Here is a 12,469-nt window from a genome sequence, read left to right as displayed (position 1 = left end):
ACCAATTTATGTAAGGCTCAGACGTAAATAAGTGCGTGGAGGCCAATCTACCCACCTATTGCTGACTAATGTTGGAAGAACTGAGAAGGGGCTCTTGAGAAGAAGCCTGAATTGTTGGGTTCCATACCACTACATTGGTTTACAAGCTAAACACACAATAGCGTTTGATAAAAAATGTTACTTTAAAAGTATTTACTGTTTTTAAGAACTTGGCTATGAGTTAAAAAAAGTTGTTACAGGGAGCTTATAGAGACAGATATTATAAATTCCTACTGACAACATTTCAGGTGTCGAAGCAGATACTTGGGGCGTGGTGGAAGCAGAGAGGAGCAGGACCAAAGGCAGGAATAGGTGGAGTAGGACGGGAAAACCTGCTCGCCTTACTTGAAGAGTCACCTTGCGGTGCTCAGCTGCAGAGCATTGTCAGGATGCCACGTGGGGGCTGAAGCAGGTGAACATCCAGGTGCTGTGTTGGTCCTTCTCTGCAAAGTGGATCCTATGCTTGTCAGTAACATTGTGATGATTCACTAGACTAAATTTACTGTAGCTTTTGAGTTAGGTAGCTATACTTGAGGTGAGCTGGTTGACACCAGCGGAAGGGAAGTTAACTACAGGTAGCCACGTTTAGCTAGGCAGTAGACCTGAGAAATTATGGAATAAAGTTCTAGTTACTTAGAGATTATTCTTAAAGATCCACTCTAGTCCTGTCTTTATGTTAATTATTTTTTTATGGACTCCAGTCCTGAATGTAAATTGGTGCAGGCATTCTTTAGTTATTGGCATGCCTGGGAACTTCTGAGCTCCGACTACCCAGAGCCTTCCCTTGTGGGACGCGGCCAGGACTGCCCACTGATGTCAGCGGGCGGTCCCGTGATGTCGGTGGGCGGTCCTGCTGACATCAGTGGGTGTTCCCGATGATGTAGGGGTGTTCCTGCTGATGTTACTGGGAGTTCCCACTGACATCTCGGGAAACACCCCCATGTAATGGGGGAATGGGCAGGGAGTGGGGCCTTTCAAGACCCGGAGCATTCATATTTACACTTCCTAAAGCTCAATGGAACTCCCATTCTCCTAAATTCCATACTACTGCATGTATGCTGGCCGGATACTGATATATATGTATGTTATTGATATGTTAATGCTACTACACGCATTGATCTAAATGTGCTATTAGCATGTACATGAGTATGATTCCTGCCTACACTTCCTGGCTTCAGAAGTGGTGACGGGTGGAGCATGAGATATGATGAATCAAACAAAATTAGAATATTCTAACTAAAGAATGCCAGTACAGATGGGAATGCAGTGGGATTTATTGGATTACATGGAAGGTGGACACCAATATACATTTAAAATAATAATAAAAACTTTTTTGTGGCTACACTATTCCTTTCGGCGTTATCAGGTAGTAGTCACTATGGGGTTGATTCTTTGAGAGCCTAGAGGTGGTTTTATGATTAAAAATGCATTACCATATTTCACTCTGAACAATTATACTGTAGGGGCCAGAACAAACATTTTCATATGCATTAACCCCTAAAGATATAAAGCATAAATTCCAAATTTCAAACCCATTTGGCTCTTAAACGGTCACAGAAAATAAAGGGGCATTAACGCACTAAAAAAATAAGCATAGCAACAACACATACTGCAAAAAATATAAAACGCCTACATTATCTAGGCTACTAAAATAAAAAATAAAAGTAAGAAATGTACACAAATGATGTTGGAGGTCAATGGAAATGAAACAGTTAAGGATGAAATCATAGCTTTCATCGAGGCTTTTGTTTCACTGCCTGTCACCCCCACTGGGACGCTGGTACAAAAAGGGTTAAGAGCAGCTTCTGTTTTCCATCTGTATCTAAAATGATATAAAGGTAACAGCATGAAATATATTCTGAATAAATGAAATGAAATCATTACAGCTCTTTCACTGGCGGCCGATGTGGTGTGATTGGATTACGGAGCAGTGTGTTTTCTAATGGTAATTATCCAACATAAACAGAGATGGACTGCAGCATTAGGACATCACATTTCATTTAAAGTGAAACAACATCCCGTGTCAGGCTGCGATAACATTAAGGAAAAGTATGGAATCGTGCGGCTGTTATATTTACTGATATTTAGATATTTTCAGAATTCAGCTGAAACCACTTCTGCAGGACTCTCTTTATATTTCAGGTGACAGGACCATCATCCACCTACCTTACCATAGACCAGAAAATTGGGCTAAGAGAACATATTTCGGAGCTCTGCTTCGATCCATTGCAAGGTGGTCACATGGGAGCTACAATTTAGTTTTTTTTGCCCCAAAAACATCATGGCAATTGCATCATAAACGAAACCTCCTAATATTACATGCGGAATTTTGTCATGTTCCAAAATCTGAATTCATCATGATCTAACTCAGTTCTAGGTGGCACCGTGACTTTAATCAGTCCCTGGAATACGATATGCATTTAATCCTACAGCTTACAATTTTATATCTTGTACAATTAACCTATGTAACGACTATCGATAAACATGAGTGTTGCATATAGTATATACAGTTTATACCTTAGGAGACACCAACTTTCTTAATCTTTTTTTAGGATCTCTCCCTAATCACTGATGGTTGTTAATTGGTTCAGGCAGACCTTGTAATGGTGGGATGTGTAGAACTGAAAGAACTTCAGGAGAGGCAAGTGATTAGATTTTAAGGTTCTAAGTTGTGACTCACTAAGACACTGATGTCAGCTGTCGATGAGGTGAACTTTTTGTAATGTTCACATCCTGTGGCATTAGGGTTTCTATATCAGCCATTTTTTCCCAGATACCCTAAACATACCTGAGAACTACCCAGGGAAGGCTAGCTAGTGGCACAGGGCTACCCCCAAATAACATGCAGTGGGCAGTAATTGGGCTCGGAGATGGGGCTAAAATGGGCATGGAGTATGCAGAACACGGGCTGAGAGATAACGTGACCACACACCCCTCTCCGGACCTGAGAAAGAAGAATCTGACCCGGAGACCCAGGGAAGTAGGGCTTCACCAGGAGACCCAAGGTAAAACCTGGAGAGTGCCCAGGTATGTACATTTCCCAATTGCTGCCCCCTGCAGTATGTGGGATGTATAAACTCACAGAAAGGAATCAGTCAGTTATACATCCCACACACTGCAGGGCAGCATTATGTTATATGTTGATCAGCAATATGTGAAATGTATATATGTATGTGTTTCTGGCACAAATGGCCAATATAGTAACCCTACGTGACATCCTGCTCGGGGAGCATCCAATATGTATAAAGGAGAATTTCTATCAAGGCAACACTATCTTAAATACTGTAAATACACAAACTTCTAGTTCAACTACAGGTTTATTTTATAAAGTTACCACTCAGAAAATACGTTTTCCCCGACATAATAAAATACTTTGATTTATTAAATTGCCGTACATTTTTATTATAACCCAAAATATCTTTCAAGTTGCATTAATCCCTTCATTATGTTTTCAAACACGTCTTCAAACTATTTTTAGCCAAAAACATCCACACTGACATATTTTGTTCTACAGAGACTTCCTATTAAGGAATATTTTGTTTCAGCTGTGATTTTTCCAAAAGCCACTAATACTTAAATTTGGAATCTATTCTGAAAGACGTGGTATTTTGTTTGATCTGGATAACAGCTACATAACAGATGCCAGACAAGCTGCACTTTAAGTGCCAAGTCCCTGCCTGTGTACGTCAGAGATAGCTACTAATGTGTTGAACCTTGTGATTTTTTAATATAGCTGCTAATTGAATTAAATCCCAAATTACGTACAGTAAATTCCTATTCAGACAATGTTCAGTGGGCTATATTTAGTGTGTGGCTCTTTCATTGTGACTTTGTATTCATTCATGATTTCTCATTACACAAAGTGAACCTTAAATCTTCGGTTAGAAAGACCAGTACAAATCCTAACTGTTAAAATATATCTGTTTGCAATATATTAACCTATACATCCCGCAAGGCATTTATTATAAGTAGAATGGTTATTTTAAGAAATCCTTACCTTGTTAGAGCGCAATGATACTCGTCCTCCGCAACGCGCACAGAATTTTGTTTGGCAATACGAACAGTTCTGGCCACAGCCGTCTGCGAACTTTGTTTTGTGGCAGATCCCGCACGTGGGGGCATCACTCTTTTGCTCCTGCTGCTGCTGGGCTTCCTCACCCATTTGTTTCACTTGTTCTTTGTACATTTCAAACTGCTGGTGCAATTTCCTGCAATGAGTAAAAATAAATATATGTGTTCCGTGTGTGGAGGGGGAAAAAAACATTGATGCAGGCAATGCAAGATTCAAGAAATATTTATGGGTTCTACGCAGGCTTCAGAGTATGTAATTTGGATATGCTTTACAATTTTCAGTAAGGGCTATCAGCCACGTAACACATTGAACTTTCACCAAAAACGTAAAGGCTAGGACGAGAGAGAAGAAAGAAAAAGAAAAAAAAAGAAGAAAGAAAATGAAAAAAAAAGGAAGGAAGAAGAAAGAGAAGAAAAAAGATAAGAGAGGGAAAAAAGAAAGGTACAAATAGAGAGAGGGAGAAACTGGGAGACAGAGAAGGATGGAGAATAAAAGAGGAGAGAGAAGAAAAAAGGAGGGGGGAGAAAATAAAGAGATAGCAAGAGAAATAGAAAGGGGCAGGGAAGAAAGAGAGGAAGAGAGAAGAAAGAATTGGAATATATATATATATAATACTAGTAATAATATGTTTATACTTTATTAATAACGCTAAATATATATATGTGGTTGCCTTACATCTCAAATATATCATTATATATATATATATATATATATATATTTAGAGTTATATGGGTTAGTGGGTTAAATTCAACTCTAACTTATCCTTTTCGTGGAATATAGTCTCAATATATATATATATATATATATATATATGTGGTTGCCTTACATCTCAAATATATCATTATATATATATATATTTGAGACTATATTCCACGAAAAGGATAAGTTAGAGTTGAATTTAACCCACTCACTACACATCATGAAAAACGGTCCTGGGGATGTTCCCACTCCAAAAGGGTTACACTGTATAATGCACAGTTCAATTAGCTTAATGAGTGAATTATTAGAACTTTTATTGATTTAGCTATGCATTTTATGGTGCCAACCCAACTCTCTTCTTCTATTAGAATCTGTCTAGGGTTGGCCATTCATAATGCATAGTACTCCCACTTGAACAAACACCAATATATAAATATTGTTTGCTCATAGTAACTAGGTGATTTTATTATGATCTACAGGACTGGGTCCACCTGAACACAGATGAAGCCCACCCATCACACCTACCCCTTACAAGGTATTGCCTTCTGCAAAGAAATCACATAAGTACCTTTCTGTAGAGCTCATTAAGTCTGAGGAATGTCAAATTAATATGACATAATTGTTCAGATTGGTCTCTGTCTTATCACAACCTTATCTGTCTCCTTTTTCATCTTGTTTATTCACAAAAGACTCGATGTTAAATAATCCATCATTTTACTCCATGGGGAAAAGGTCATAATTAATACGTGGCTGCCTATGGAGTCTTTGATGTATAATTGACAGGTGTGGCGTGCTTACTGGTCAACGCATTTTTGTTCTCCCCAGTAATGTAATTAAAAGTGACTGCAAAAGGAAGTAAAGGATCCCAAGTAAATGTCTCATTCAAAACAAAGATGATAAAAATAGACCGTTTAATATATCTTTTCTGCCTTGTACAGACGCCTGGGTGTGAAAGCTTTTATTTCTGCCCTTTTCTTATAGCCCAGTGTCACTGTTACAGAAAATTGTAGTTCCATCAGTTATGAAAAATATGCCAATTTCTTAAAAGGACGAAGCTACCTCGATAAATGTTTAACAAAGATACTCACAATATCCGAAGCTATGGAATGATTACTTGTTACAAGAGGGACTGAAGAATATATTGTAGGAAACATGATTAGAGCAACAATTTTCTTCTATGTTTCCATTTGAAATTTCTAAACTTATAAAATAACAGCCCCACAGGCATCTGAAATATTGAAAAGGAAAAGTTCTTCAAAGCCGTGTAAGGTGGAATAAGATAAAGAACTGGAAATCCATCCAGCCTTTGGACAGAGACAGAGGGTTGTCTCCGCTGGAGACCCACATCCCATTGTCATTACTGACATAAACATATGACTTCTCGAACCTCACAAAGTAAGAACGCTTTATTCGTTCTTTCAAAGAAAAGCTTTTAATTAACGTTATTCTCCCTCGGGATTCCGAAAGCTTAAATCAAACAGTTTTTGTTACAATTATTAATCCAGTGTCTATAAAAAAAATATTTTTTTTGATTCCTGCATAAAGCATGCTTCCAACTATGTCATTTCATTTAATGTGCAGAGAGATAAGGGGGTCTAATAAAGAATCACACGGGAGTATTTGAATGGTAAATATCTGCGAGTTGTCATTTTTGAGCATTAAGTACTTTAATGACATTATAGTCTGGCAGTTTTCTCATCACTGATTACAACCTGATTCAACCCAAGGTAGCACTTCCGGTATGCAACAATGATAAATGTATTTTGGGAGTATATGACATATGCAGTAATGATAAATAATGTAACAGTTGGGAGTGCACAAAGAAAGTATCTACTAAATAAAATAGAAAAAAAGCATTATATAAATATGAAGATAAAAAAAGGCTAATTTAAGGCATTTGATGGAACTTTCTGAGTACACTTAAGCTCCACATCTTTTAGTTTGATGGCACATCAACCTCACAGGTAGGGTGGATCCAGGGGGGCCATAGGGCAATTGCCCACATCGAGAAATTCAGCAGAATGCTCTGGAGGGTAGGAATAAAGAGGTAAGTTCTGAGTCCCGGATTTGCCTCATTATGTACCTAATTTCAAGGAGGAGGGGGTTCAGTGGGGTAACGTAACTTGCGTGACCCCGCGGTAGTAGCGCACAACTAAGGCTTCACAAGACAATCGAGTCACAGATGTTGTTAGTGGGTGTATATGTGTTATAAGTGTGGGGGTGTGTGTATGTTATTAGTGTGTGTCCGGGTATACTAGTGTGTGTGTGTGTGGTTAAACTGGTGTCTGTGTAAGTGTGTGCGTGGGTCTGTGCATGTTAGTGTGTGTGTGTGTTTTGTTGTGTTAGTATGGGTGTGTGCGTGTGTTGAGTGTCCAGGTGTGTTGGGGTGAGTGCTCTTCCAAAGATCACGCTCCTGATCTGCCGACGGTGACAGGGTTCATTTGTGAAACCTGCCGCTGGGGAGGAAAGCATTGTGAGCTTATAGGTACTAGCAGACCATCGAAGCAGACCCAGCAGTGCCGTCTGATGATAGGCAATGGCTGTCAGAAAAGTAAAATAGAAATATCCATTCCTTCCACTGAAAAAAGGGTCATCAGTAAAGTGAAAGTACGTTTGCTTCACCGACCTCTGAGAATAAAACGGCATTACCGCACCCTTGAAATAATCACTAATCCATTTCATCACTGTGTTAGAATTCTTAAGAAAACAGCCATAATTAATTTTCTTCACTTAACATGTTGCAACATTTAACAAATTATTACTGTGGTTACGCAGCATTATAAATAGATGAATCTTAGATGGAGGTGTGAATTAGTTCTCAGATTTCTTAATCTGTGAACAATACAGAAATTTGGGTGACCAGCAATACTTTTCAATTAATAACATACGTTACAAGTTTATTTTTCGGTGGCACCACTAGTAGGGTAATCTGTTTTATGGCACCAGCCGCCATAAAGCAAATCTTGTGTTGTGTAGGTGCATGATGACATCATATTTATAATCGACACCAAGTGCACAGAAAACTGTTAAAATCCGGTTGTGCCATATGGTGTACTGTTCTCTAAAAACACCCAATTTTGCTATTATCCAGTTTAATAGTGTCAGTGGTCCACATTAACAGAAGTTCCTTGATTGGACTGGGCAGTTAAATCAATTAAAGGTCAATGGCTGATAAGGTTGTCTCTGGATACACATGACTGTACCTTAAGCCCTTCTATCCAGAAGGTAATCACACATGAAATCACTAGATAAGCAGGGTATGCACTGGCCCGCCAAGCAATTTGTGGTGTGCCCAATGGCCAGTCTGGGCTTGTCACTGCTTACGATGTACTGATGGTCCAAAAAAAGTATTTTAAAGGATTTATAGCCAAGTGGGAAGAAATCAGTGTTATGCTTGTCGCTGGAGAAAAAGTTGCCTATTATTATGAAAGAAGATTTTAAATGGTGTTTATACAGATTCCAAGACCTGGAAATCTGTATGGTTGCAGCTCAAAACACTTGAACTTGAGCTGGAACTTTACTGTGGCTGTGCTAAATCTGAGAGTATTCTCCGAGTTCCACAATCCCTCCCTCCTTTCTGAACCTTAATGTAGTACAGGGTCACTAAACCAGAACAAAATTGCTAGGCTTCCAAACCAAGTATCTGTGATTAGAAACAGGGCAGGCTTTATATAACTCACCCAATTTATCCTTTTTGGGAAAATATTTTGAGAGCGTCAAATTGCTTTTCCTGCGTCTTTCCTACTATAGTGTACATTTTTGTTAGACCTAACAATTCTAATCACCATCCAAGTCTAAGAGTCCCTTTTCCATGTCTCACTTCATACTACTTTGAACTTTGATCTTGTTTACCATTTCTATCTACTGACCAAGACGATAACAGGCAAACATTACTTGTTTTTAACCAAGGCATATCAACAACGTGATATTTTAATGATAAACCATTTTGATGATAAGACTTCTAGGACTAGAAACCAAGTGTGACTGCATCGTGTTCTATAATTTGTTCTGCCAGTAACTGGTATCACAAGAAGAGACCTCGGGGGTCCTGAAAAGCTTATGTGACATCTTTGTATATGTTTGTCCATTAAGTAAAGACCTCTTTCTCTTTTTCTTGGGACCAATATGGATCTGGGTCCCACCTGGCAGAAGCTAATATGCATGAACTCCAATGTACTCTGGGTTTAGAGCAACAAGACTTCCTTAGCATCCACAGATGGTCATTTGTGATACTCCTGTTCTGTGGCTTTTTTCTTAAAGGCTGATTAATCTCCATAAACTATGTAGTTTTTTTTTTTTGTTTTTTTTTTATCTAACATATATACCTATGAAATACACAGCATTTATACAGCCAATATATAGCGGAAGGCAGTAAATGTGTTGCCCACATTGCACAGCCTTACAGCTCTCATGTAGCCGTCCTATTTAACTAGTTGCCAATAAGTGACTCCTCTCTGATCGGCCATCAGTGCTTTAGCACCAGCTGCCTTTGTCAGAGTCACCTCTGTGGACTTTTTTGTTTATTTGTAACAAGTGATCTGGTAAACAGTAGATGAAGTCCATCAAGTGGGACAGCCGGTATCATGTATGACAACAGACATTTATCCCTCTGCTCGGTTTTTTTATCCTGATTAAAAAGGAAAGCCACGAAGCTGAAAAAGAGCAGTATCCCAGCAGTAAAAGGATCCAGCATTGTGAATAATGTAATGTGTTCATGAATGTTGTACACCCTGCAGACTGAATTTATCCTAATCTCAAGCAGGTGATGTCAGAGGGTGCTCGGTTACCGTGCCCAGTACGACTGGAACGTGTCCTATAATGCCTTCTCATTTCTGAATCCCTTCCCCCTTTTATAATTGTTCCTTCATTCAAGCAAACGTATTTTCAAACAAAAAAAGCCCTATTTCTCAGGTTCTGAGCTTCTCTGTGTCATTTATAATATATATTCCATGACTGCGTAGGCTATATAAAGGCTTATGCTACTGGAGTAATTTGAGTGACTTGCCAGAAACAATATCCCTCGTGGCGAGGACTGTCCTAAGTGTAATCATATTTCGATGTACTTAACAGCTAGCTTGGGAAGAAGTTATTTTTAGGTGTCTGTCTTGAAACGTTGCCATATTGTACAAAAGGTTGGACAAAGATATAGAAAATGTAGAGATCAATGAGCTAGATGTTATCCCCATTTAAACTCATAAAGGAGTTCATAATGTCGCAGTTTAAGTGTCTCAATGGTTTAATACAATCAAGCAAATACATTGGTGGTTATAAAGTTCTTTTACCCCGCTGAATCAGAACTGCTATTTTATACAGAACCCCCAATATATTCACTTATGTAAATGTATACATAACATTAACGCTATACTCAAGCCATCACATTTACTTGAATGCATAAGACTGCTGAGTTTCGAGAACGCATCTCCTGTTTGTAAATTCGCATGTGCCCCAGAGCTGGCTCGGTGAGGTTTAACAACATCTTAAGGGGAGCTCTTTCCTGACATTGTGTTCTCTAAAGGTTAGTGCTTTTCTCATCAAATTAAGGATTGTATAATAAAGTACTTTAATATGCATCCATGGTAGATGAGACTGTTTGGGGCAGTAGATTGTCCCTCTAAGAGGAATCATAACAGCCTCTACCTTCTTCATCTCCCACATGCCAAAGGATGCTGTGAAAGTCTCCTCTAGGTTTACATATGGAGACCACAAGATCAAATTCTTCAATGTCCACATCTGAACATGGGGCAGCTCTGACAACACCACTCTAATTCTGATTTCCCTTGTGCCATTAAGAATGAAGACGAAAAAGAGTTCCAATGAACATTGTTTTCACATATTATAAAGTTTGAGGGTAAACGACAAGCAGTGACTTCTAATAATAAAAAGTATGACTTACCTTTCTAAACAAGAGCCTAAACATGGACACCAGGGATATTTGGTATAAGGAAGCAGATAAGTGGAACCGTCTCCCAGCTGAAGCAGTAGAGGCTAATACAATGATGGCGTTTAAACAAACATGGGATGGGAATATGGCCCCTGACTACAAGACGAGACCAACAACTGACTACGGTCTGAGTCTTTACAGCAGGAATGACTGGTGGACTGAATGGTTCTCATCTGCCGTCAAATTCTATGTTTCTATGTTAGTCTGGTCATGGAGTTACTCAGGCTACGGTATGTGTTTGTATGTCAGGGAAATGGCAAACATTGTTTTCCCACCATGCACATTTAGGATAATGACTTTTAAGGCATTGTTAATTGGTTTGTGTAGATGGTATAAAATTTGTGGTTTTAATGTCAGCACCGGAAGAGTTAACTAAGGTATTTCCCAATTGCCAGATAAGTAAATGGCATTGCCCATTTGTACAATAATGTTGTCTTTAATACTGTCGATTATTTGAGATGAAGACACATTGATTTTCTGCTGATTCGACTCGAGACACTGATTGCTTTTGTTTTCCCTGGCATTGCGGTTCTGTTGCATGCAGAGCTCAGAAATCAATAGCAAGGAAATGGGATTCTGCAGATGTCTGATTTGGTCAACGCTGCCTACATTACGCACAAAAACAGGGATCCTTAAAGCAGCAAGAAGGCATTTCGTTTTGTCTAAAATATGGCAATCGCTCATCAGAAGATGTCATCTGAAGAGCCTCCATCTTGACTTTTTGGAAAAATTCCCAATCTATTTCTACATACACTATTCATAAACACTTCCATCTGGCATCACACATCACAAGCCAAGTGCTTGTAAAAGGTACATTTAATAGTCACAGAGCCTCTTTTCAGATATTAATTAATACATTTTAGTTACTTAATTAGAGCAAGCTGATCCTCTAGAGCTTCATGGCCCATCTCAACACTTATTACTGTTGTTCCTGTTTGTAATTGGTACACACACATTCCTGCATACCCCACAACAAATTGGGACAGCTGTCTTGGGGACTGTGGCAAGAGGTGAGACGGTGCAGGGCTGGAGGCCGGGGCACATGTCCACCTTACCCAAAGAGCCACCTTGCAGCGTTTTTCTTTAGAGCTTTGCGAGGTAGCCTTTGTAGGAGCTTCAAAGTTGGTCTTTTCTGCAACAACCCAGATCCTCCCCTGAATTTATTGCTCCCTCAGCAGGTCAGGAGAGAGTAAAGGATCTCCCCGACTGGCCAATGCATGCAAAAGAGAGACAGTGGGGACTGTTGGATGTCCTATAACCTCTGGGGGAAGGGTCAGAGGGGACAATTGATCCCCCCCCCACCCCCGGAAATTCAAAGAGACACACTGGAGCAGGAGCAGGGGGTGATACACAATAGGCTGTTTCGGTTAACTAGACATAGAAAGCAGAAAAAACTGTCAGTCGAGGGAGTGAAGCAAAAAAGCTTTCATTTAATTGTGGTTTGGTCTGCTCTATTCCTCTCCCTCTAGCTGGTATCGTCCCCTTCACAGAGTCCCCCTGGTCAGAGACACAGTTTGCAGGCTTCAGACACAAGGTTTCTGGGATAGCGAGTACTCAACAACTGTACTGCCAATGATTAGATTTTATATCATTATGGATATATATGGTTAGCAAAACTACCAAGTCTCCTATTTATGTTTCATAGCCTTTATGTCCATTTTTACTACCCTCTAACTACTCTTTTTGTAATACTTCTGAATGTTTGATGTGTACCACAG

At 39.3% G+C, this 12,469-nt stretch overlaps 1 protein-coding gene across 22 annotated transcripts in view; it reads right to left on the bottom strand.

Annotated features, from left to right (window-relative positions):
• LOC149305615 (regulating synaptic membrane exocytosis protein 2) overlaps nucleotides 1–12,469 on the bottom strand; it is a 271,086-nt gene that overhangs the window by 225,420 nt on the left and 33,197 nt on the right. For all 22 annotated transcript variants that reach the window (XM_089477182.1, XM_089477194.1, XM_089477190.1 and 19 more), the window contains one exon: nucleotides 4,037–4,247. In XM_089477182.1, the coding sequence (XP_089333308.1) occupies nucleotides 4,037–4,247 (211 nt within the window). The remainder of the gene's footprint in view (nucleotides 1–4,036; nucleotides 4,248–12,469) is intronic.

Source organism: Sceloporus occidentalis, unplaced genomic scaffold (genome assembly GCF_023333645.1).
Source record: "Sceloporus occidentalis isolate IW3139 unplaced genomic scaffold, rSceOcc1.0.p SCAF_11, whole genome shotgun sequence".
Taxonomy (NCBI): domain Eukaryota; kingdom Metazoa; phylum Chordata; class Lepidosauria; order Squamata; family Phrynosomatidae; genus Sceloporus; species Sceloporus occidentalis.
This window is presented reverse-complemented; position numbering and strand designations above follow the sequence as displayed.